At 37.6% G+C, this 27,035-nt stretch overlaps 2 protein-coding genes across 2 annotated transcripts in view; one reads left to right on the top strand and one right to left on the bottom strand.

The window, feature by feature from the left end:
• The first annotated feature begins 677 nt into the window (after window positions 1–677).
• The window catches only part of LOC100372539 (exostosin-2-like), a 65,800-nt gene continuing 39,442 nt past the window's right edge, over window positions 678–27,035 (top strand). Inside the window, exons 1-4 of the mRNA XM_085506339.1 lie at window positions 678–795; window positions 5,649–6,249; window positions 7,313–7,519; window positions 8,800–8,995. Coding sequence (XP_085362465.1) covers window positions 5,717–6,249; window positions 7,313–7,519; window positions 8,800–8,995 — 936 coding nt within the window. The 5' untranslated portion in view covers window positions 678–795; window positions 5,649–5,716. The remainder of the gene's footprint in view (window positions 796–5,648; window positions 6,250–7,312; window positions 7,520–8,799; window positions 8,996–27,035) is intronic.
• Window positions 11,447–13,094, bottom strand: LOC144359483 (E3 SUMO-protein ligase KIAA1586-like). The gene is made up of 2 exons (XM_078012677.1): window positions 12,801–13,094; window positions 11,447–12,370 (listed from the first exon to the last, which is right to left on the bottom strand). Exons 1-2 carry the CDS (start codon window positions 13,092–13,094, stop codon window positions 11,447–11,449), a joined length of 1,218 nt encoding a protein of 405 aa, XP_077868803.1.

Raw genomic sequence — 27,035 nt, 5'->3', positions numbered from 1 at the left:
GTAACTATTCCGTTCACTTTTTTCTCCAAATTTTCCGCTTTTTAGAGGCAGCAAATCCACTGGTATTGACAACGCTACAAAATAATAACACAAAGTGAGCTTTCGCCCAGTCACTTGAAAACATTCCCTTTTAACCAATGTTAAAATATTTTTTAGGGTCATCTAAATATCCTTTTCTAAACTATTATGAGTGTAGTGCGCTATATACATAATAATAATATCGATTTCGATATATATTGAATCTGGTGAAAACGATAGTTGAATTTCTTTGGCGTTATACGGATTCCTCAATTCAGCGAAGTATGTTGACATATGTGCATATGTTTTAATATTGGAGTAAGTGTTGGTTTATTTCAAATAAAACAAAATACTTTGCGTCATGTTGTCAAACGGCCATGTGACAGCGACATTATCTTGGACGTGAACACAATTTTTACGTTATTTTGAGTACCATTTGTATTTTATCGGAATCACCCTAAATATAAACACAAAAGTAAAAAAAAATACGTTAATGAACTTAAAATGAGAGTCAATGCGGTCTCCCCACACCCTCCAGCGACCTTTCATTGAATTGTTAATACCTCTAGGTAACTAACCCGATCCCTCCCGCGTATATAGTTAGACAACTCCCTTTATGCTAATCCCCATTGAACCCTGCACATGCGTAGATTACAATCGCCATCTTTGCTGTCAGGAAGAAGTTTTCCAGCGTTTTGGAAAATAGTTTTTATCGATCGTTTACTGTGGGAGGCGCAGTTCTTTTGAAAACAACATGATTTAGCGTTTGCCAGACACGTAAGTTAACTGTGTGTCCCATCATACTTCTTGGCTTACCCGTTGAGGTGTATTGTTACAATATTTGTCACGACAGCCTTTGCTAGTTGGTGCTTATACATGTAAGGGGATTACAAAACTGTTTGGATAAACTATCAGCCTACACATCAAAATGGCAGTTGTCTGTCAACACAGATAAAACAAAAATAATGATATTCAATAAGTGTAACAGACTCCTTAACAAGGAAATATTCTTTTATGAAGGAAAAGAAATCAATATAGTTAAAGATTTCAATTATCTTGGCTTAACTATGAGTCCAAATGGTAAATTTAAAGATGCAATGAAAAACCTAAAAAGAAAAGGAATAAAAGCCTTATTCTCATTAAAGACCAAAATTGGATCTGGTAATCTGGACATGTCCATACTACTGTCACTATTTGATAAACTTATCAGACCAGTTATTGTGTATGGGAGTGACATTTGGGGAGAAGAAAGCTCTACAAAATCAATTGTAGAGGATGTTCAGCTTACATACTATCGGTACATTCTTGGTATCTCAAAAAATACACCAATCATGGCAATATATAGTGAATTGGGAAAATTACCTCTTGACTCTTTTATTAAGAAACAAATGATAAAATATGCCAATCGTATTGCAAATTCCACAAATACTCTACTTCAAGAAGCATACTATGTCAATAAAATTATTAAAAGTAAATGGTTTAAAAAACTTGATCTGATATTAAATAATATTAACCATTCTTATCTTTTAAATGAAACAAATATTATCTCATTATCAAAATTAAAAACAATTGATGAGAAATTAAAAGAAGAGTTTACAACTGAGTGGAAAAATGAAATAAATAATGACAATAGGAAAAAATCAAATTCTAAAAATAAACTAAGAACCTACAAACTTTTTAAAACCAAAATAGAACAAGAAAACTACTTAACAATTATGAAAAACAGTGAACTTCGCAAATCCTTAACAAAATTTAGACTTGGCAACCACTGTCTGAAAATTGAAACAGGCCGGCATACAGGATTGGATTTTAAAGACAGAGTCTGCAATATGTGCGACAATGACCATGTTGAAGATGAACAACATTTTGTCACAAATTGTCCTCATTACAATGAAATAAGATCAAAACTTTACATTGTAGCTAATAAACGTATACCAAATTTTGACAAATTTAGTAATGAAAATAAATTCATATCATTACTAAGTGACGAGAAAATGTCAATTCCTTTAGCGCAATATTTAAAAAACTGTTTTAATACAAGACAGCAGCACCTACATAAACTAAGCCAGTAATACATTCCTTGTATTCAACTTATTATCTTTTTTTTTTTTTTATGCCTTTTTGTTCCCTTACTCTTTATGTGGTTATTTTTCTTTTACTAATATCTGATTTGTAACCCTTTTCATCCCCTCCGAGGGATGTTGTGTGTTAATAAATAAATAAATAAATAAATAAACATGTACACTTCCGGTAGTGGCATACTGATTATGTCTTCTGTGGAGTGTACTAGAGAAGAGTATGTAGTGCCAGTTTTGTCGAGCGTTCTTTTATTTGGCAACCTTACCGAGTCACGCCTCGCTATGTGTATCACTGTATATCTTTACTGATCGTGGAAATGATTGTGATTTTCTTCAAACAAGGAGACTGTTGTACCAATTATGATCATATTGCATAACGTGGCGTAAAACACATCGAAAATGCAAATCACATACATACACGTCATACTGTCGAACAATACTTCATTGTATACAAAATGAAAGCTTTCTGAAAGTTGTCAAGAGCAAAGTATCCCAATTTTTTCTAAATATTACAGAATTTTATATAATTAGTGTCCATTACAGTGCATTTGTGACTAATGTGTGGACAAATTAAATGGATGTAAATAAATCAGAATGTATGCCTCAAGAAGGTTTTTGTCTTCTATTCAAAACTACATTTGTTTCTCAATCTGGTGAATTCTGTTTGAGGGAAAACGTGCCTTGCTGATGTTATTTTATAACCTGAAGATCACAGAGAATCGAGTAGACATGTAGTAAAACTTGAGTAACAATGAAAGACAAAAAGTAGTTCCACACCCCCTCTTTTAATCTATCATTGCTGATTTTTCTTATCAGCTTGATTCTAACTATTGGACTGAATTTATGATCTTATAAAAAAATGAAAAAAGAAGTTTGGACGCAAATGTTATGTTTGAATAAAGTTTACAAATTGTGAGTCTGAATATTTTAACCTTTTTCACCACCAGTTTCCTCGTTTCATCACAAATTCACAATATAGTCCCAGAATATTTTTCAGAAGGTTTGACGAAAATAGCCAAATTTTTTGAGTAAAAACTAAAAACTGACTCAAATTTTGTCTGTTGGCTCCAAAATTAGGGTACAAGAAAATAGTGAAAACAAATTTGGGCAAGAAAGTAGTGATAGGTTAAAGCATAGACCTTAGAATGAGAGGGACAGGCAACTACAGTGTTTCTTTTATTTTAACCTGGGTTATAATCCTCCAAATAATCTCACAATCTTATTAACGAATAAACAACCATCTGTTTATTTATACTGTCGGTAGCATTCGTGAAATCACGCAAAACGCGCGAGTTTCCCTGCGTGACTACTGAAGCGACGGTCATGAATATGCTAATTGTATGTTAATGAGTTTTCCACTTAGTATCACACGTTTCCAAATAGTTTAGAAAATTCAGATTTTCGACTTTTTTAGAGCAAGTAATCAAATTAAAATACTCAAATTGTTTAGTAAACGCAATACCCTAATATTTAGTAAACGCAATAATTTGAACAACAGATGTTTTTATTTTGAGAAATCGGGCGAAAATACAGCGATCTAAAACAGACCGGGTCAGCCATTTCCGGTGTAAGCTGCTGACTTTCACGGTTTCAAACAGTTTAGAAAATTTGTAATTTCGACTTTTGTATAGCAAGTTATCAAAATAAAATACCCTAATTACTTCGAAAATGGCATGACTCAAGTAAAAAATACAACAATTTGGACAATAGATGTTTTATTTTTGAGAAATCGGGCGAAAATAAAGCAATCAAAAAAGATCGGGTCAGCCATTTTCGTTGTCGGATGATTGTCACACGTTTACAAGCAGTTTGGAAAATTCAGAATTTCGACTTTTGTAACGGAAGTCATCAAATTAAAACACCCTAATTACTTCGAAAATTGTACGATTCAAGTAAAAAATGCAATGATTTGAACAACAGATGTTTTATTTTTGACAAGTCGGGCGAAAATACAGCGATCTAAAACAAACCGGGTCAGCCATTTCCGGTGTGGGCTGCTGACTTTCACGGTTTCAAACAGTTTCAAAAATTCGTAATTTCGACTTTTGTATAGCAAGTTATCAAAATAAAATACCCTAATTACTTCGAAAATGGCATGAACAATAGATGTTTTATTTTTGAGAAATGGGGCGAAAATACAGCGATCTAAAAACAATCTGGACGAGTTCTGTCTGACGGCCTTTCAGACAGTTCGGAAATTTCAGAATTACGATTTTAAAATATAGACTAGCAAAACTAAAATACGCGAGTATCATTGAAAATAGTATGATTTAAGTGAAAATACGATAATGCAAACAACAAGTGTTTTTATTTTCCCGAAAACGGGCGTAAATGTGGCAGTCGCAGGATAAGTATTAGTCAACCATTTGTCACCGCACATAAAATCAGCCGAGTAGTTAATTTATACTCATGAAAAACAAAACAAATTGTAACTCTACATATAATAAGTGTCACCTAATAACCAGTACAAAAAAAATGGATCTTGTATTGAAATTAAAAATTCAATGTAATGAGCACAAGCACTGAAAGACGTGTTGCAAACTGCGCGGCCGATTGATTGTGAGTTTGCTTGATCATTTGTTTATAACTGTAGTAACCCACGTTGCATGCCAGATGTCGTGAAATCCTTTGTTTTATAATCCAGTTGCCTGTCCCTCTCTTTCTAAGGTCTATGGTTAAAGGGGCACTTTCCAGTTAAGCCTAATCTCACAACAAATTTTCTTTCTGGATTAAAATAACAATGGATAACAAAAGATAGATTAACATTGTAAACAACATAAACAAATCCATGGGATTGAGCGGTTCCCCTTTAACAATTCCTTTTTTGAATGGCTCCCATGTTCTTAATTCTCAACCTTGACAACGGTGTATCCCCCAGAGTGTACTTTCTGTTCAGCTTTTCTTTTATCGTACCATTTGTGTATGATATATTTGCAATATTTTATAATAGTGCAATGCCATGTCAATATGACCATATGATGACAAATAATACTTTTTTTTTATTCCTGTTTACAATCTGGTGATATGGAGATCATATTCTGAATGAGTAATTTTGGATGATTTTCATTTTAGTACATCACGGAATTCTGGCATAACCTTTTAAGTTTTACACAAGTTTGCAATAAGCTCTTGTTACCACTTGGTTATCATTTATCTGTGATATTGGTACATATACATCGTTTGTAACCAACCATGCTAATTGTTGTCTATTGGCAACAGTTTTGGAACCTTACTAAAAGTTTCCTGTTGAAACAAATGAAAAGGGTCAAAGGGTCTTGATACATGTACTACAAACCCATATTCCCTTCATTTTTTATAAATTTCAGTAGCAGTTCAACCATCCAATCAATGAGCACAGTACATACCGGTAATGACATCATTTGAAAATATTCAAGTGTTATTCCATCCATCAATAGAAATCTCTCATTTACATTTTTAAATTTAAAATGTTTAAAAAAAATTGAAAGAATGTGTTTGTTATGCTGATAGTAAAAAACATGCTACATCTACATGTATAACTTTTACTAATATCCTTTAATTCCTTTCCCAAAGGTACATAGAATTTGCAGACAGTAGACTGGTGAATTGATGACAGAGATCAGAGATTTATAGTTGTCACAATGTATTCTACGGCAAATAAGAAGTCTACTTTACCACGTGGTCCACGAATGAAACTGAAATATCAATCGTTTTATATCGCGTTGTTTACAATGATTCTCTTTGGATTGATTACCACCGGTCTGTTTCAATTCTGGCCGCATTCAATTGAATCAGACCACAATACCCATGGATTTAAACTTCGCAATATCCAACAGCTGTCAGAGGTAACCATAACAACAGAAAACTCTATCCCGGAAAAGGGTGATTTGAATTGTCGTTTTTCCACCTGTTTTGATGTTTATAATTGTAACTATGAAATTGGACGTATCAGTGTTTACATTTACCCGTTGCGGAAGTATGTGGATGAGAATGGACAAGCCATCAGCAAGCCATTGTCAAAGGAGTTCCATGAGATTTTAGAAGCTATTTCTGAGAGTTTTTATCATACCACCGACCCAGACAAAGCATGCATATTCATACCAGCTATTGATGTATTAAACCAGAATTCACTGAGGTTGCATGAGACTGCACAAGTACTGGCACAACTTCCAAAGTAAGCATCATTGTAATACCTAATATGTTCTATTAGAACTCATCTCCAGTGAAATTACACACTCAAAATCACAATTCTTGTTTAGTGAATTGTTTAAGCATTATTTATTTTGACCATAGAGACACATTTGTAATTTTTACTTCAATAGTGAATACACTATATTTTTTAATAATTTTTGAAATTCATTTAATATTTTAAAAATCTGTTGATTATATCATTCATACTTGTATACATGTATGTATATTAAATATACCTGGTATCGCCTCCTAATGCTATGGGAAGTGCGCCCTCACATCAGGGCAATAATTTCCTGTATCACGCCAGGCCAGTGTGCCCGGCTTTCATCATTCAAAACAAAAACGTGTCATTCTGAATTACGGTACGGCATGTGTTTGAGGTTACAGCATAGTAAAATTGTAATTAAACCTATAAGCTATATGATAAAACCTTTATGGATTGGATACTACTTTTTCTGTCCTCTGTTGTACACCTTATCTGCTCGAGCTTGCGAATAGTACCAATTCAATATTCATTGAAATATGAAATTATGCATACATTTATATTTTTGTTAAGAAATAAAAAAATAATCTGAAATTAGTGTGGTTGCTGCTTTTTGTTTATCACAAATCAGGTTATTAAGCATTACTGGTACATTGTACAGGTATGAACTATTTTACTGTACTCACATGGTTTGGATAAATTTAGAAGATGAATTTATAATGTCATATTGCCCACAGTACAGTCTGAGTGTAAATTAATATTTAGTTGGCTTGGAGCTAGCTTTGGAATCTGTCACATATGTGTGCAAGTACATGTATCTGAATATCTGTCACTTATGTCCCATATTAGTGACATAGGCAAATACTGTATTTCAAATACTACTAGGAATAAGTTGAAATTTCTGATGACATGAATACTCGCTGTAAAAAAAAAAAAAATTACTGATAGTTTTTATGAAAAAGCAATACCGGTGAATGGCCAGCTTGGAAGCTCATCAGAAATTACCAGTTCGTGAACCCCCAGCAAAGTTTTAATACTTAATGTTTATTTTCTTTGTTATTAGATGGAATGAGGGTACAAATCATTTGTTATTTACAATGCTACCTGGTAGCGTGCCCGATTATAATACGGCATTAGACGTACACCGTGGTAAGGCTATCTTAGCTGGTGGCGGGTTTTCCACATGGACGTATCGTGATGGTTATGATGTCAGTATACCGGTATTCAATCCTATGGTAACACATGTGGATTTACAACATAGACCTGACAGGTAAGTAAACATGTCAACTCAATTCCATTTAATATACTCTGTTTCATGTATCTATTGGACCGCGTTAGCGCTCATGCCCGGTCAAGTACCCACTTTTGCGCAATTTTTATATCCTGCGTCACATTCGGCAAAGTGCCACTAATTGATAACATGGTATTTGATCATTGCTTAATAAATACTGGTGATCGTTTTTATAAGATACAGCATGGATATCAACCACCGTGAATATGTTATAAATGCATATACCATGGTTAACGTGTGTAAACTTTGCTTTGACAATGACCTGGTAATAAAAGTAAAATGTGGTAAATATTTCATGCCATATTCAGTTTACCTCTCAAAAATTGCTATTTACCAGTTTTTTGAAAAAAACATGCTGAAATCAATTCCAACCATTTGTATTTCGACATCAATTATTCACTTCAGCATTGCAGAAAGTCTTCGTCAATTTCCGATGAACTTTATTGGTACAACACAGCATTCTGGTTTGTTAATAACAGACTTGACCCATTAGGTCAACGACGTTGTTCCAAGTCGAATCATGAATACATCATGGCGGAAAGTGCTTTTCATCAAGAGTTTGCGTATAATTCAATACATTCCTCAGTGGAGATAATGAAGATTTTGACTGTGTACACTAATGTATTTAACCTTGTAAAATTGGGTGGTATGTAATTAACATTGCAATAAAATGTGCATGTTTTTTGTGACCATTTTTGTTTGTTCATTGTAAAAGTCAATGACGACGCAACAAATTTTGTAATTATATTTTCCCTCAAACACATAATATCCCCCTCAATCTGTCACATGGAGCGAGAATTAAAATTGTCATTTGCACTCTTTTCTGAGGGAGGTGCTCGGGTAAGTGCCAACGCCTAAAAAATCATGATTTTCTGAGTTGATGACCCTGGGCGCTTACGCGGTTCAGTACGGTAATATCTAAGAGCGCTAAAGTCACCTTTCACAGAGTAGAACAGCATAATTTGTTTTAGATTTTTTCAATTTTTTTTATCAAGCCCTATAGCAAGTTGGAAATTATATTGATTTGGTTCTAAATACGTACATGTATTAAAAAGGTTGCAAAATGCATCTCTAAAATCTGTGTCTGTGTCTGTCTTGACCTTCACTTAGCCAGTATGAACCCAGACTACCTACCGGTATGTCCATACTTTGTGGTTTTATCGTAATAACATTGCATTTCTTGCAAACTTAGTGTAGGGTGAATGTTGTCATAATTTAGGTTTTATCATTGTTATTATCATAATTCTTGCTTCTTTTAGTTATGTTCGTAGGTTCTTGGCCATCTCTGCACAGGTTGGAATCCATTCTGATTTTCGACAACAGCTGAATGCGATGGCATTAGACAGTGATAATATCCTGGTTTTAGATGAGTGTCATATTAATAATGAAGACATTTCACCCATGGAGTCAATGTGTCATGGATTGAGACAATTTGCATATCCACAGATATTACAGGTCAGTGACATCTCACCATGGAGTCAATATGTCATGGATTGAGACAATTTGCATATCCACAGGTATTACAGGTCAATGACATCTCACCCATGACGTCAATGTGTCATGGATTGAGACAATTTGCATATCCACACATATTACAGGTCAGTGACATCTCACCCATGGAGTCAATATGTCATGGATTGAGACAATTTGCATATCCACACATATTACAGGTCAATGACATCTCACCCATGGCGTCAATGTGTCATGGATTGAGACAATTTGCATATCCACAGGTATTACAGGTCAATGACATTTCACCCATGGAGTCAATGTGTCATGGATTGAGACAATTTGCATATCCACACATATTACAGGTCAGTGACATCTCACCCATGGAGTCAATGTGTCATGGATTGAGACAGTTTGCATATCCACACATATTACAGGTCAGTGACATCTCACCCATGGAGTCAATGTGTCATGGATTGAGTCAATTTGCATATCCACAGATATTACAGGTCAGTGACATCTCACCCATGGAGTCAATGTGTCATGGATTGAGACAATTTGCATATCCACAGGTATTACAGGTCAATGACATCTCACCCATGGCGTCAATGTGTCATGGATTGAGACAGTTTGCAAATCCACAAATATTACAGGTCAATGACATCTCACCCATGACGTCAATGTGTCATGGATTGAGACAATTTGCATATCCACACGTTTTACAGGTCAATGACATCTCACCCATGGAGTCAATGTGTCATGGATTGAGACAGTTTGCATATCCACAGATATTACAGGTCAATGACATCTCACCCATGACGTCAATGTGTCATGGATTGAGACAGTTTGCATATCCACAGATATTACAGGTCAATGACATCTCACCCATGACGTCAATGTGTCATGGATTGAGACAATTTGCATATCCACAGATATTACAGGTCAATGACATCTCACCCATGGAGTCAATGTGTCATGGATTGCTGTGTTTCCTCTGGGTCTATGAAAAAAATTCTGAAAAGTCAGAATGTGGTACAAAAAAGTTTCTGAAAAGTGTAAAAAAATTCTGAAAAGTCAGAATTGGGTTCCAACAAATTTCTTACTGAAATTGTCACACAACCAAATCATTCACAATGACAATATATTCCTGCAGATAATCAGATTTATTAATAAATCTTTGACATACAATAATCTGGTATTATTTACCAAACATGTTTGACCTTCTATTCATCTATACAGTCATCAGAATCACCAAAACAGTCAATTTCTCGGTCTAATTTTGTCAGCTGTTTAACACTGTCAATCAGTTTTAGCATGCAATCATTTATGTTTTTCACAGTACTTGCTGGCTGAATAGACTTAGAAGTGTCTATTATTCTTCTTTGTTTCATAGAACACCATATTTGAAATGCCCTCCTAAAATTGAAGGACAGCATTTCTTTCAGAGGTGGTGTGCCCAAGGCAATAGACATCAAAGCACTCACTGAAGAAACTTTTAATCTAGCTCTCCCCTTGGTTTTGATTAAATTGTATCTAGAAAAGCCACGCTCACAGTCTGCAGTATTAACAGGTATTATAAGTGAAATTGTGACCAGTTTAGCAATATTTGGATAAAGAGTAGGTAAGCAAGCTTGTGGTCCCAGTAAAGATCCCCAAGTATCTTGAAAATTACATTGCATATAATTATTTCTCAAGATTTCCTTCACCACTGGCCACTCATCTTTTAGCTTATCAGAATCAATAACAGGTGCATGTTGCATACCACCATTTGTGGTTTTAGGTGTCCCATAAAAACTACACAAAGTTTCAATTTCATCAAAACCATATTGCTTGTATTCTGGAGATGTTGCTTTAGGTAAATGAGATGGGATAAATATATGAAAAGCCTTGAGAAAATTAGATTCAGGAAATCTTGTTTCTAAATTATCAACAAGCTTGTCTAAAAATTCTGATTTGCAAGAAACAAACCACTTTCTTAAGTTGGAATTATCTTTGATGGTAATCATGGCTTCATCACTTGAAGATTTACTTGTAACAAACTCAATATCACCTGTAAGATTGGCAGCTGCTACTTTCATGTATAATTCACTGGGAGTTTCTGGGACTGAACTAAGAAATGATTTCAGTCTGCGCCCTGGGTCATCCTTCATATTTTTAAGTACATTGACAACAGCTTTGATATGCCCATCAACAGATGATAAATCTAGGTAAGTTTTCTGAAAAACACAACTTAACTGCCCAAGATAATACAATACATCTGCCATAAGATGCAATATGGCCAAAAAATCAAAAGTAGCCATTTCATTGAGCATTCCTCTAGCTGTACTATCTCCACTTTCAGCATCACTTTGCAGGCAGTAGAACATGGCTTTAAGATTGATAAGTACTGCTTCAACAGCCCCTCTAACTGAAAGCCACCTTGTATCACATGGCCTCACAAAATTGCGATGCATTGCATTACCCCCTACCTGATAGATTTGTTTTTATTTTGGACATGTGTTTAGTAGAATAGTGAAAATAATTGAATATTTGGTTCATTCTAATTTCAAATTTATCAATACGCTTCACTTTGTGAGCAGCCTGAGCTGATGCAAGTGCTAATCTATGGGCTATACAGTGTACACTGATCATATAAGGATTGATATTTGTTTTTAACTTTGTAGTAACACCTGCATGTTTTCCTACCATAACTGACGCCCCATCTGTACCTGCTGCAAACATGTTTTTCACATGAACACCCTTGCATTCAAGTACACTGACCAGGGCCTGATATATGTCATCAGCATTACACCCTGCAAGACCAATAACTTCAAAAAATCTGACAACTATTTTACCAGCTAATACATATCTCAGATAAATTATCATAGTTTTATCCATAGAAACATCAGACATTTCATCTATCAATATGGCAAAATATCCAGCACTATCTAATTCAGATATAATTTGCTCATCAATGACTAATTTCATACTATTCTGAAAGTCATGAATGGAGTCCGAATGTTCATATGAAGTGTGTGCATCTACTTTAAGTCCCTGTAGAGTATCACACCCTTGCATGATTAGTAACCAGTTCAAGTCCTTGAATGATGAGTTAGCATGATTTTTTTTGGCCATATAATAAACATTTTTCATCGCTGATTGTATGGTTTCTTCTTCTTTTCGATATAAATGTGTTATGGTTGCCTGAAACCTTGGAGCAGAAGTCATCCTTGCATCTCTTACTGCTTGGTGTTGTTTGGTATCAGAATGTTTTCTGCAATCATCTTTTACCATGTATGGGCACCCTGGATTAGTAAAAGCATTTACTTTTCCAGCTTCTTTGCACCAAACACAAACCATTACTTTTTTTGTAGCATCGTAAGTTAACCACTGGTATGTCATCTAAAAAGAACAAGGAATAACAAAAGTCAATGGATAGTATAAAAAACACTATTTTACCAAAGTAAACATTAATTATACAGCAACAAACCCCTACTAATAATTAGTTTTAACACATACAAACACTAAATTTAATACAATAATTATATTATACCTGACACTTTCAGCGCAAAGTACAGCAAGACCACATCAATGAATCACATTTTCCTTAGTACTTGTCGCTGAAACATAAATAGTTGATTAACAATTAAAAACTGCAAAACAACTAACATAAAAAAAAGAAAAAAATTAACAAATATATTGCACAAGTCAAAAAGCAAATTGATTTGTTAAATACGTAATTTGCTTATAAATTAACACCGTAAGCTAACGTAAACTCGCTTTCAAGATTTAAATTTTAAATCGGTATGGGGACAAACAATTTGGTACTTACCTCCCATTCTGGGTGATATTTGAATTTTCGTTTTCGCTTGCTACCATTCCCTTTTGGAATATTGTTTTGAGTTGCGCCTATTTCACTAGAGGCCAATTCACCATCACTGCACGACTTGGCACCATCTTGTAGCACAGGCGCCGTGTCTTGTAGTACTTCGAAACGATCGTGTAAATTACCTTCGGAATGTAAATCTTTTGGTACTACTTTTTTGTCCCCAGTTTTGCCTGGTGAAAGGAAATTACGGATGTCGTATCCAAACTTTCCATCCTGTTCAGCTTTTCGTTTCGCCATCGCGGAATTCAAATGAGACAAACACACTATACCCAACGCTGCCACCATTGGGTATTTCACGTGAATTTGTTGCACACGACACGCCTGCTACGAAGTGACCTTAGTACATTTGACCCCATTTATTACGTGCTGCATACGTACTGACTGATTTGCTTATACTCGTGTCTGCGGCTCGTATTCAGCGATCATTTTACAATAAAAAACAGATTTGCCCAGATTTTGAAAAGAAAAAAATTATAAACAAGTCTCAATCAGTGAAATCATAATAAGTACGAAGGTATTGATAAATAATTTCGTCGATTTTGACAGCCAAATATGTTCGTAAAATACACGATAAATATATTAAATATTTTCGTATTTTCTTCTATTTTTTCTGAAAGTACGAAAAAAACGAGCGACAGCGGAAACACAGGATTGAGACAGTTTGCATATCCACAGATATTGCAGGTCAATGACATCTCACCCATGGAGTCAATGTGTCATGGATTGAGACAGTTTGCATATCCACACATATTACAGGTCAATGACATCTCACCCATGACGTCAATGTGTCATGGATTGAGACAGTTTGCATATCCACAGATATTACAGGTCAATGACATCTCACCCATGATGTCAATGTGTCATGGATTGAGACAATTTGCATATCCACAGATATTACAGGTCAATGACATCTCACCCATGGAGTCAATGTGTCATGGATTGAGACAGTTTGCATATCCACAGATATTGCAGGTCAATGACATCTCACCCATGACGTCAATGTGTCATGGATTGAGACAGTTTGCATATCCACAGATATTACAGGTCAATGACATCTCACCCATGACGTCAATGTGTCATGGATTGAGACAATTTGCATATCCACACATATTACAGATCAGTGACATCTCACCCATGAAGTCAATGTGTCATGGATTGAGACAATTTGCATATCCACAGATATTACAGGTCAGTGACATCTCACCCATGGCGTCAATGTGTCATGGATTGAGACAATTTGCATATCCACAGGTATTACAGGTCAATGACATCTCACCCATGGAGTCAATGTGTCATGGATTGAGACAATTTGCATATCCACAGATATTACAGGTCAGTGACATCTCACCCATGGAGTCAATGTGTCATGGATTGAGACAATTTGCATATCCACACATATTACAGGTCAATGACATCTCACCCATGGCGTCAATGTGTCATGGATTGAGACAGTTTGTATATCCACAGATATTACAGGTCAATGACATCTCACCCATGACGTCAATGTGTCATGGATTGAGACAATTTGCATATCCACACATATTACAGGTCAATGACATCTCACCCATGGCGTCAATGTGTCATGGATTGAGACAGTTTGTATATCCACAGATATTACAGGTCAATGACATCTCACCCATGGCGTCAATGTGTCATGGATTGAGTCAATTTGCATATCCACAGGTATTACAGGTCAATGACATCTCACCCATGAAGTCAATGTGTCATGGATTGAGACAATTTGCATATCCACAGATATTTCAGGTCAATGACATCTCACCCATGGAGTCAATGTGTCATGGATTGAGACAGTTTGCATATCCACAGATATTGCAGGTCAATGACATCTCACCCATGACGTCAATGTGTCATGGATTGAGACAGTTTGCATATCCACAGATATTACAGGTCAATGACATCTCACCCATGACGTCAATGTGTCATGGATTGAGACAATTTGCATATCCACAGATATTACAGGTCAATGACATCTCACCCATGACGTCAATGTGTCATGGATTGAGACAATTTGCATATCCACAGATATTACAGGTCAGTGACATCTCACCCACGACGTCAATGTGTCATGGATTGAGTCAATTTGCATATCCACAGATATTACAGGTCAGTGACATCTCACCCATGGAGTCAATGTGTCATGGATTGAGACAATTTGCATATCCACAGGTATTACAGGTCAATGACATCTCACCCATGGCGTCAATGTGTCATGGATTGAGACAATTTGCATATCCACACATATTACAGATCTATGACATCTCACCCATGGAGTCAATATGTCATGGATTGAGACAATTTTCATATCCACACATATTACAGGTCAATGACATCTCACCCATGACGTCAATGTGTCATGGATTGAGACAATTTGCATATCCACACATATTACAGATCAGTGACATCTCACCCATGAAGTCAATGTGTCATGGATTGAGACAATTTGCATATCCACAGATATTACAGGTCAGTGACATCTCACCCATGGCGTCAATGTGTCATGGATTGAGACAATTTGCATATCCACAGGTATTACAGGTCAATGACATCTCACCCATGGAGTCAATGTGTCATGGATTGAGACAATTTGCATATCCACAGATATTACAGGTCAGTGACATCTCACCCATGGAGTCAATGTGTCATGGATTGAGACAATTTGCATATCCACACATATTACAGGTCAATGACATCTCACCCATGGCGTCAATGTGTCATGGATTGAGACAGTTTGTATATCCACAGATATTACAGGTCAATGACATCTCACCCATGACGTCAATGTGTCATGGATTGAGACAATTTGCATATCCACACATATTACAGGTCAATGACATCTCACCCATGGCGTCAATGTGTCATGGATTGAGACAGTTTGTATATCCACAGATATTACAGGTCAATGACATCTCACCCATGGCGTCAATGTGTCATGGATTGAGTCAATTTGCATATCCACAGGTATTACAGGTCAATGACATCTCACCCATGAAGTCAATGTGTCATGGATTGAGACAATTTGCATATCCACAGATATTTCAGGTCAATGACATCTCACCCATGGAGTCAATGTGTCATGGATTGAGACAGTTTGCATATCCACAGATATTGCAGGTCAATGACATCTCACCCATGACGTCAATGTGTCATGGATTGAGACAGTTTGCATATCCACAGATATTACAGGTCAATGACATCTCACCCATGACGTCAATGTGTCATGGATTGAGACAATTTGCATATCCACAGATATTACAGGTCAATGACATCTCACCCATGACGTCAATGTGTCATGGATTGAGACAATTTGCATATCCACACATATTACAGATCAGTGACATCTCACCCATGAAGTCAATGTGTCATGGATTGAGACAATTTGCATATCCACAGATATTACAGGTCAGTGACATCTCACCCATGGCGTCAATGTGTCATGGATTGAGACAATTTGCATATCCACAGGTATTACAGGTCAATGACATCTCACCCATGGAGTCAATGTGTCATGGATTGAGACAATTTGCATATCCACAGATATTACAGGTCAGTGACATCTCACCCATGGAGTCAATGTGTCATGGATTGAGACAATTTGCATATCCACACATATTACAGGTCAGTGACATCTCACCCATGGAGTCAATGTGTCATGGATTGAGACAATTTGCATATCCACAGATATTACAGATCAATGACATCTCGCCCATGACGTCAATGTGTCATGGATTGAGACAATTTGCATATCCACACATATTACAGATCAATGACATCTCACCCATGGAGTCAATATGTCATGGATTGAGACAATTTGCATATCCACAGATATTACAGATCAATGACATCTCACCCATGACGTCAATGTGTCATGGATTGAGACAATTTGCATATCCACACATATTACAGATCAATGACATCTCACCCATGGAGTCAATATGTCATGGATTGAGACAATTTGCATATCCACAGATATTACAGGTCAGTGACATCTCACCCATGAAGTCAATGTGTCATGGATTGAGACAATTTGCATATCCACAGATATTACAGGTCAATGACATCTCACCCATGACGTCAATGTGTCATGGATTGAGACAATTTGCATATCCACACGTATTACAGGTCAATGACATCTCACCCATGAAGTCAATGTGTCATGGATTGAGACAGTTTGCATATGCACAGATATTACAGGTCAATGACATCTCACCCATGACGTCAATGTGTCATGGATTGAGACAGTTTGCATATCCACAGATATTACAGGTCAATGACATCTCACCCATGACGTCAATGTGTCATGGATTGAGACAGTTTGCATATCCACAGATATTACAGGTCAATGACATCTCACCCATGACGTCAATGTGTCATAGATTGAGACAATTTGCATATCCACAGATATTACAGGTCAATGACATCTCACCCATGACGTCAATGTGTCATGGATTGAGACAATTTGCATATCCACACATATTACAGATCAGTGACATCTCACCCATGAAGTCAATGTGTCATGGATTGAGACAATTTGCATATCCACAGATATTACAGGTCAGTGACATCTCACCCATGGCGTCAATGTGTCATGGATTGAGACAATTTGCATATCCACAGGTATTACAGGTCAATGACATCTCACCCATGGAGTCAATGTGTCATGGATTGAGACAATTTGCATATCCACAGATATTACAGGTCAGTGACATCTCACCCATGGAGTCAATGTGTCATGGATTGAGACAATTTGCATATCCACACATATTACAGGTCAATGACATCTCACCCATGGCGTCAATGTGTCATGGATTGAGACAGTTTGTATATCCACAGATATTACAGGTCAATGACATCTCACCCATGACGTCAATGTGTCATGGATTGAGACAATTTGCATATCCACACATATTACAGGTCAATGACATCTCACCCATGAAGTCAATGTGTCATGGATTGAGACAATTTGCATATCCACACATATTACAGGTCAGTGAAATCTCACCCATGGAGTCAATATGTCATGGATTGAGACAATTTGCATATCCACAGATATTACAGGTCAGTGACATCTCACCCATGACGTCAATGTGTCATGGATTGAGACAATTTGTATATCCACAGATATTACAGGTCAGTGACATCTCACCCATGGAGTCAATATGTCATGGATTGAGACAATTTTCATATCCACACATATTACAGGTCAGTGACATCTCACCCATGGAGTCAATGTGTCATGGATTGAGACAATTTGCATATCCACAGATATTACAGATCAATGACATCTCGCCCATGACGTCAATGTGTCATGGATTGAGACAATTTGCATATCCACACATATTACAGATCAATGACATCTCACCCATGGAGTCAATATGTCATGGATTGAGACAATTTGCATATCCACAGATATTACAGATCAATGACATCTCACCCATGACGTCAATGTGTCATGGATTGAGACAATTTGCATATCCACACATATTACAGATCAATGACATCTCACCCATGGAGTCAATATGTCATGGATTGAGACAATTTGCATATCCACAGATATTACAGGTCAGTGACATCTCACCCATGGAGTCAATGTGTCATGGATTGAGACAATTTGCATATCCACACATATTACAGGTCAATGACATCTCACCCATGGCGTCAATGTGTCATGGATTGAGACAGTTTGTATATCCACAGATATTACAGGTCAATGACATCTCACCCATGACGTCAATGTGTCATGGATTGAGACAATTTGCATATCAACACATATTACAGGTCAATGACATCTCACCCATGGCGTCAATGTGTCATGGATTGAGACAGTTTGTATATCCACAGATATTACAGGTCAATGACATCTCACCCATGACGTCAATGTGTCATGGATTGAGACAGTTTGCATATCCACAGATATTACAGGTCAATGACATCTCACCCATGACGTCAATGTGTCATGGATTGAGACAGTTTGCATATCCACAGATATTACAGGTCAATGACATCTCACCCATGACGTCAATGTGTCATGGATTGAGACAATTTGCATATCCACAGATATTACAGGTCAATGACATCTCACCCATGACGTCAATGTGTCATGGATTGAGACAATTTGCATATCCACACATATTACAGATCAGTGACATCTCACCCATGAAGTCAATGTGTCATGGATTGAGACAATTTGCATATCCACAGATATTACAGGTCAGTGACGTCTCACCCATGGCGTCAATGTGTCATGGATTGAGACAATTTGCATATCCACAGGTATTACAGGTCAATGACATCTCACCCATGGAGTCAATGTGTCATGGATTGAGACAATTTGCATATCCACAGATATTACAGGTCAGTGACATCTCACCCATGGAGTCAATGTGTCATGGATTGAGACAATTTGCATATCCACACATATTACAGATCAATGACATCTCACCCATGGCGTCAATGTGTCATGGATTGAGACAGTTTGTATATCCACAGATATTACAGGTCAATGACATCTCACCCATGACGTCAATGTGTCATGGATTGAGACAATTTGCATATCCACACATATTACAGGCCAATGACATCTCACCCATGAAGTCAATGTGTCATGGATTGAGACAATTTGCATATCCACACATATTACAGGTCAGTGAAATCTCACCCATGGAGTCAATATGTCATGGATTGAGACAATTTGCATATCCACAGATATTACAGGTCAGTGACATCTCACCCATGACGTCAATGTGTCATGGATTGAGACAATTTGTATATCCACAGATATTACAGGTCAGTGACATCTCACCCATGGAGTCAATATGTCATGGATTGAGACAATTTTCATATCCACACATATTACAGGTCAGTGACATCTCACCCATGGAGTCAATGTGTCATGGATTGAGACAATTTGCATATCCACAGATATTACAGATCAATGACATCTCGCCCATGACGTCAATGTGTCATGGATTGAGACAATTTGCATATCCACACATATTACAGATCAATGACATCTCACCCATGGAGTCAATATGTCATGGATTGAGACAATTTGCATATCCACAGATATTACAGATCAATGACATCTCACCCATGACGTCAATGTGTCATGGATTGAGACAATTTGCATATCCACACATATTACAGATCAATGACATCTCACCCATGGAGTCAATATGTCATGGATTGAGACAATTTGCATATCCACAGATATTACAGGTCAGTGACATCTCACCCATGGAGTCAATGTGTCATGGATTGAGACAATTTGCATATCCACACATATTACAGGTCAATGACATCTCACCCATGGCGTCAATGTGTCATGGATTGAGACAGTTTGTATATCCACAGATATTACAGGTCAATGACATCTCACCCATGACGTCAATGTGTCATGGATTGAGACAATTTGCATATCAACACATATTACAGGTCAATGACATCTCACCCATGGCGTCAATGTGTCATGGATTGAGACAGTTTGTATATCCACAGATATTACAGGTCAATGACATCTCACCCATGACGTCAATGTGTCATGGATTGAGACAGTTTGCATATCCACAGATATTACAGGTCAATGACATCTCACCCATGACGTCAATGTGTCATGGATTGAGACAGTTTGCATATCCACAGATATTACAGGTCAATGACATCTCACCCATGACGTCAATGTGTCATGGATTGAGACAATTTGCATATCCACAGATATTACAGGTCAATGACATCTCACCCATGACGTCAATGTGTCATGGATTGAGACAATTTGCATATCCACACATATTACAGATCAGTGACATCTCACCCATGAAGTCAATGTGTCATGGATTGAGACAATTTGCATATCCACAGATATTACAGGTCAGTGACGTCTCACCCATGGCGTCAATGTGTCATGGATTGAGACAATTTGCATATCCACAGGTATTACAGGTCAATGACATCTCACCCATGGAGTCAATGTGTCATGGATTGAGACACTTTGCATATCCACAGATATTACAGGTCAGTGACATCTCACCCATGGAGTCAATGTGTCATGGATTGAGACAATTTGCATATCCACACATATTACAGATCAATGACATCTCACCCATGGCGTCAATGTGTCATGGATTGAGACAGTTTGTATATCCACAGATATTACAGGTCAATGACATCTCACCCATGACGTCAATGTGTCATGGATTGAGACAATTTGCATATCCACACATATTACAGGTCAATGACATCTCACCCATGAAGTCAATGTGTCATGGATTGAGACAATTTGCATATCCACACATATTACAGGTCAGTGAAATCTCACCCATGGAGTCAATATGTCATGGATTGAGACAATTTGCATATCCACAGATATTACAGGTCAGTGACATCTCACCCATGACGTCAATGTGTCATGGATTGAGACAATTTGCATATCCACAGATATTACAGGTCAGTGACATCTCACCCATGGAGTCAATATGTCATGGATTGAGACAATTTTCATATCCACACATATTACAGGTCAGTGACATCTCACCCATGGAGTCAATGTGTCATGGATTGAGACAATTTGCATATCCACAGATATTACAGATCAATGACATCTCGCCCATGACGTCAATGTGTCATGGATTGAGACAATTTGCATATCCACACATATTACAGATCAATGACATCTCACCCATGGAGTCAATATGTCATGGATTGAGACAATTTGCATATCCACAGATATTACAGATCAATGACATCTCACCCATGACGTCAATGTGTCATGGATTGAGACAATTTGCATATCCACACATATTACAGATCAATGACATCTCACCCATGGAGTCAATATGTCATGGATTGAGACAATTTGCATATCCACAGATATTACAGGTCAGTGACATCTCACCCATGGAGTCAATGTGTCATGGATTGAGACAATTTGCATATCCACACATATTACAGGTCAATGACATCTCACCCATGGCGTCAATGTGTCATGGATTGAGACAGTTTGTATATCCACAGATATTACAGGTCAATGACATCTCACCCATGACGTCAATGTGTCATGGATTGAGACAATTTGCATATCAACACATATTACAGGTCAATGACATCTCACCCATGGCGTCAATGTGTCATGGATTGAGACAGTTTGTATATCCACAGATATTACAGGTCAATGACATCTCACCCATGACGTCAATGTGTCATGGATTGAGACAGTTTGCATATCCACAGATATTACAGGTCAATGACATCTCACCCATGACGTCAATGTGTCATGGATTGAGACAGTTTGCATATCCACAGATATTACAGGTCAATGACATCTCACCCATGACGTCAATGTGTCATGGATTGAGACAATTTGCATATCCACAGATATTACAGGTCAATGACATCTCACCCATGACGTCAATGTGTCATGGATTGAGACAATTTGCATATCCACACATATTACAGATCAGTGACATCTCACCCATGAAGTCAATGTGTCATGGATTGAGACAATTTGCATATCCACAGATATTACAGGTCAGTGACGTCTCACCCATGGCGTCAATGTGTCATGGATTGAGACAATTTGCATATCCACAGGTATTACAGGTCAATGACATCTCACCCATGGAGTCAATGTGTCATGGATTGAGACAATTTGCATATCCACAGATATTACAGGTCAGTGACATCTCACCCATGGAGTCAATGTGTCATGGATTGAGACAATTTGCATATCCACACATATTACAGATCAATGACATCTCACCCATGGCGTCAATGTGTCATGGATTGAGACAGTTTGTATATCCACAGATATTACAGGTCAATGACATCTCACCCATGACGTCAATGTGTCATGGATTGAGACAATTTGCATATCCACACATATTACAGGTCAATGACATCTCACCCATGAAGTCAATGTGTCATGGATTGAGACAATTTGCATATCCACACATATTACAGGTCAGTGAAATCTCACCCATGGAGTCAATATGTCATGGATTGAGACAATTTGCATATCCACAGATATTACAGGTCAGTGACATCTCACCCATGACGTCAATGTGTCATGGATTGAGACAGTTTGCATATCCACAGATATTACAGGTCAATGACATCTCACCCATGGAGTCAATATGTCATGGATTGAGACAATTTGCATATCCACAGGTATTACAGGTCAATGACATCTCACCCATGGCGTCAATGTGTCATGGATTGAGACAATTTGCATATCCACACATATTACAGATCAGTGACATCTCACCCATGAAGTCAATGTGTCATGGATTGAGACAATTTGCATATCCACAGATATTACAGGTCAGTGACATCTCACCCATGGCGTCAATGTGTCATGGATTGAGACAATTTGCATATCCACAGATATTACAGGTCAGTGACATCTCACCCATGACGTCAATGTGTCATGGATTGAGACAATTTGCATATCCACAGATATTACAGGTCAGTGACATCTCACCCATGGAGTCAATATGTCATGGATTGAGACAATTTTCATATCCACACATATTACAGGTCAGTGACATCTCACCCATGGAGTCAATGTGTCATGGATTGAGACAATTTGCATATCCACAGATATTACAGATCAATGACATCTCGCCCATGACGTCAATGTGTCATGGATTGAGACAATTTGCATATCCACACATATTACAGATCAATGACATCTCACCCATGGAGTCAATATGTCATGGATTGAGACAATTTGCATATCCACAGATATTACAGATCAATGACATCTCACCCATGACATCAATGTGTCATGGATTGAGACAATTTGCATATCCACACATATTACAGATCAATGACATCTCACCCATGGAGTCAATATGTCATGGATTGAGACAATTTGCATATCCACAGATATTACAGGTCAGTGACATCTCACCCATGGAGTCAATGTGTCATGGATTGAGACAATTTGCATATCCACACATATTACAGGTCAATGACATCTCACCCATGGCGTCAATGTGTCATGGATTGAGACAGTTTGTATATCCACAGATATTACAGGTCAATGACATCTCACCCATGACGTCAATGTGTCATGGATTGAGACAATTTGCATATCAACACATATTACAGGTCAATGACATCTCACCCATGGCGTCAATGTGTCATGGATTGAGACAGTTTGTATATCCACAGATATTACAGGTCAATGACATCTCACCCATGGCGTCAATGTGTCATGGATTGAGTCAATTTGTATATCCACAGGTATTACAGGTCAATGACATCTCACCCATGAAGTCAATGTGTCATGGATTGAGACAATTTGCATATCCACAGGTATTACAGGTCAATGACATCTCACCCATGGAGTCAATGTGTCATGGATTGAGACAATTTGCATATCCACACATATTACAGGTCAGTGAAATCTCACCCATGGAGTCAATATGTCATGGATTGAGACAATTTGCATATCCACAGATATTACAGGTCAGTGACATCTCACCCATGGAGTCAATATGTCATGGATTGAGACAATTTGCATATCCACAGATATTACAGGTCAGTGACATCTCACCCATGACGTCAATGTATCATGGATTGAGACAATTTTCATATCCACACATATTACAGGTCAGTGACATCTCACGCATGGAGTCAATGTGTCATGGATTGAGACAATTTGCATATCCACAGATATTACAGATCAATGACATCTCGCCCATGACGTCAATGTGTCATGGATTGAGACAATTTGCATATCCACACATATTACAGATCAATGACATCTCACCCATGGAGTCAATATGTCATGGATTGAGACAATTTTCATATCCACACATATTACAGGTCAGTGAAATCTCACCCATGAAGTCAATATATCATGGATTGAGACAATTTGCATATCCACAGATATTACAGGTCAGTGACATCTCACCCATGAAGTCAATGTGTCATGGATTGAGACAATTTGCATATCCACAGATATTACAGGTCAGTGACATCTCACCCATGGAATCAATGTGTCATGGATTGAGACAATTTGCATATCCACAGATATTACAGGTCAGTGACATCTCACCCATGGAGTCAATATGTCATGGATTGAGACAATTTGCATATCAACACATATTACAGGTCAATGACATCTCACCCATGGCGTCAATGTGTCATGGATTGAGACAGTTTGTATATCCACAGATATTACAGGTCAATGACATCTCACCCATGACGTCAATGTGTCATGGATTGAGACAATTTGCATATCCACACATATTACAGGTCAATGACATCTCACCCATGAAGTCAATGTGTCATGGATTGAGACAATTTGCATATCCACACATATTACAGGTCAGTGAAATCTCACCCATGGAGTCAATATGTCATGGATTGAGACAATTTGCATATCCACAGATATTACAGGTCAGTGACATCTCACCCATGACGTCAATGTGTCATGGATTGAGACAGTTTGCATATCCACAGATATTACAGGTCAATGACATCTCACCCATGGAGTCAATATGTCATGGATTGAGACAATTTGCATATCCACAGGTATTACAGGTCAATGACATCTCACCCATGGCGTCAATGTGTCATGCATTGAGACAATTTGCATATCCACACATATTACAAGTCAGTGACATCTCACCCATGGAGTCAATGTGTCATGGATTGAGACAGTTTGCATATCCACACATATTACAGGTCAGTGACATCTCACCCATGGAGTCAATGTGTCATGGATTGAGACAATTTGCATATCCACAGATATTACAGGTCAGTGACATCTCACCCACGACGTCAATGTGTCATGGATTGAGACAGTTTGCATATCCACACATATTACAGGTCAGTGACATCTCACCCATGGAGTCAATGTGTCATGGATTGAGACAATTTGCATATCCACAGATATTACAGATCAATGACATCTCGCCCATGACGTCAATGTGTCATGGATTGAGACAATTTGCATATCCACACATATTACAGATCAATGACATCTCACCCATGGAGTCAATATGTCATGGATTGAGACAATTTGCATATCCACACATATTACAGATCAATGACATCTCACCCATGGAGTCAATATGTCATGGATTGAGACAATTTGCATATCCACAGATATTACAGGTCAGTGACATCTCACCCATGGAGTCAATGTGTCATGGATTGAGACAATTTGCATATCCACACATATTACAGGTCAATGACATCTCACCCATGGCGTCAATGTGTCATGGATTGAGACAGTTTGTATATCCACAGATATTACAGGTCAATGACATCTCACCCATGACGTCAATGTGTCATGGATTGAGACAATTTGCATATCAACACATATTACAGGTCAATGACATCTCACCCATGGCGTCAATGTGTCATGGATTGAGACAGTTTGTATATCCACAGATATTACAGGTCAATGACATCTCACCCATGACGTCAATGTGTCATGGATTGAGACAGTTTGCATATCCACAGATATTACAGGTCAATGACATCTCACCCATGACGTCAATGTGTCATGGATTGAGACAGTTTGCATATCCACAGATATTACAGGTCAATGACATCTCACCCATGACGTCAATGTGTCATGGATTGAGACAATTTGCATATCCACAGATATTACAGGTCAATGACATCTCACCCATGACGTCAATGTGTCATGGATTGAGACAATTTGCATATCCACACATATTACAGATCAGTGACATCTCACCCATGAAGTCAATGTGTCATGGATTGAGACAATTTGCATATCCACAGATATTACAGGTCAGTGACGTCTCACCCATGGCGTCAATGTGTCATGGATTGAGACAATTTGCATATCCACAGGTATTACAGGTCAATGACATCTCACCCATGGAGTCAATGTGTCATGGATTGAGACAATTTGCATATCCACAGATATTACAGGTCAGTGACATCTCACCCATGGAGTCAATGTGTCATGGATTGAGACAATTTGCATATCCACACATATTACAGATCAATGACATCTCACCCATGGCGTCAATGTGTCATGGATTGAGACAGTTTGTATATCCACAGATATTACAGGTCAATGACATCTCACCCATGACGTCAATGTGTCATGGATTGAGACAATTTGCATATCCACACATATTACAGGTCAATGACATCTCACCCATGAAGTCAATG

The sequence above is a fragment of the Saccoglossus kowalevskii genome, chromosome 12, assembly GCF_978046115.1.
Source record: "Saccoglossus kowalevskii chromosome 12, keSacKowa6.1, whole genome shotgun sequence".
In the NCBI taxonomy this organism is placed as follows: domain Eukaryota; kingdom Metazoa; phylum Hemichordata; class Enteropneusta; family Harrimaniidae; genus Saccoglossus; species Saccoglossus kowalevskii.
The sequence above is the reverse complement of the archived record's forward strand: the minus strand, read 5'-3'. Positions and strand labels throughout refer to the sequence as shown.

Coding starts and splice junctions, on each gene's coding strand:
- LOC144359483 (XM_078012677.1), bottom strand. CDS start 13,094: ATGGCGAAACGAAAAGCTGAACAGGATGGAAAGTTTGGATACGACATC. Junction 12,371..12,800: donor AATATCACCCAGAATGGGAG/GTAAGTACCAAA, acceptor TGTTCTTTTTAG/ATGACATACCAGTGGTTAAC.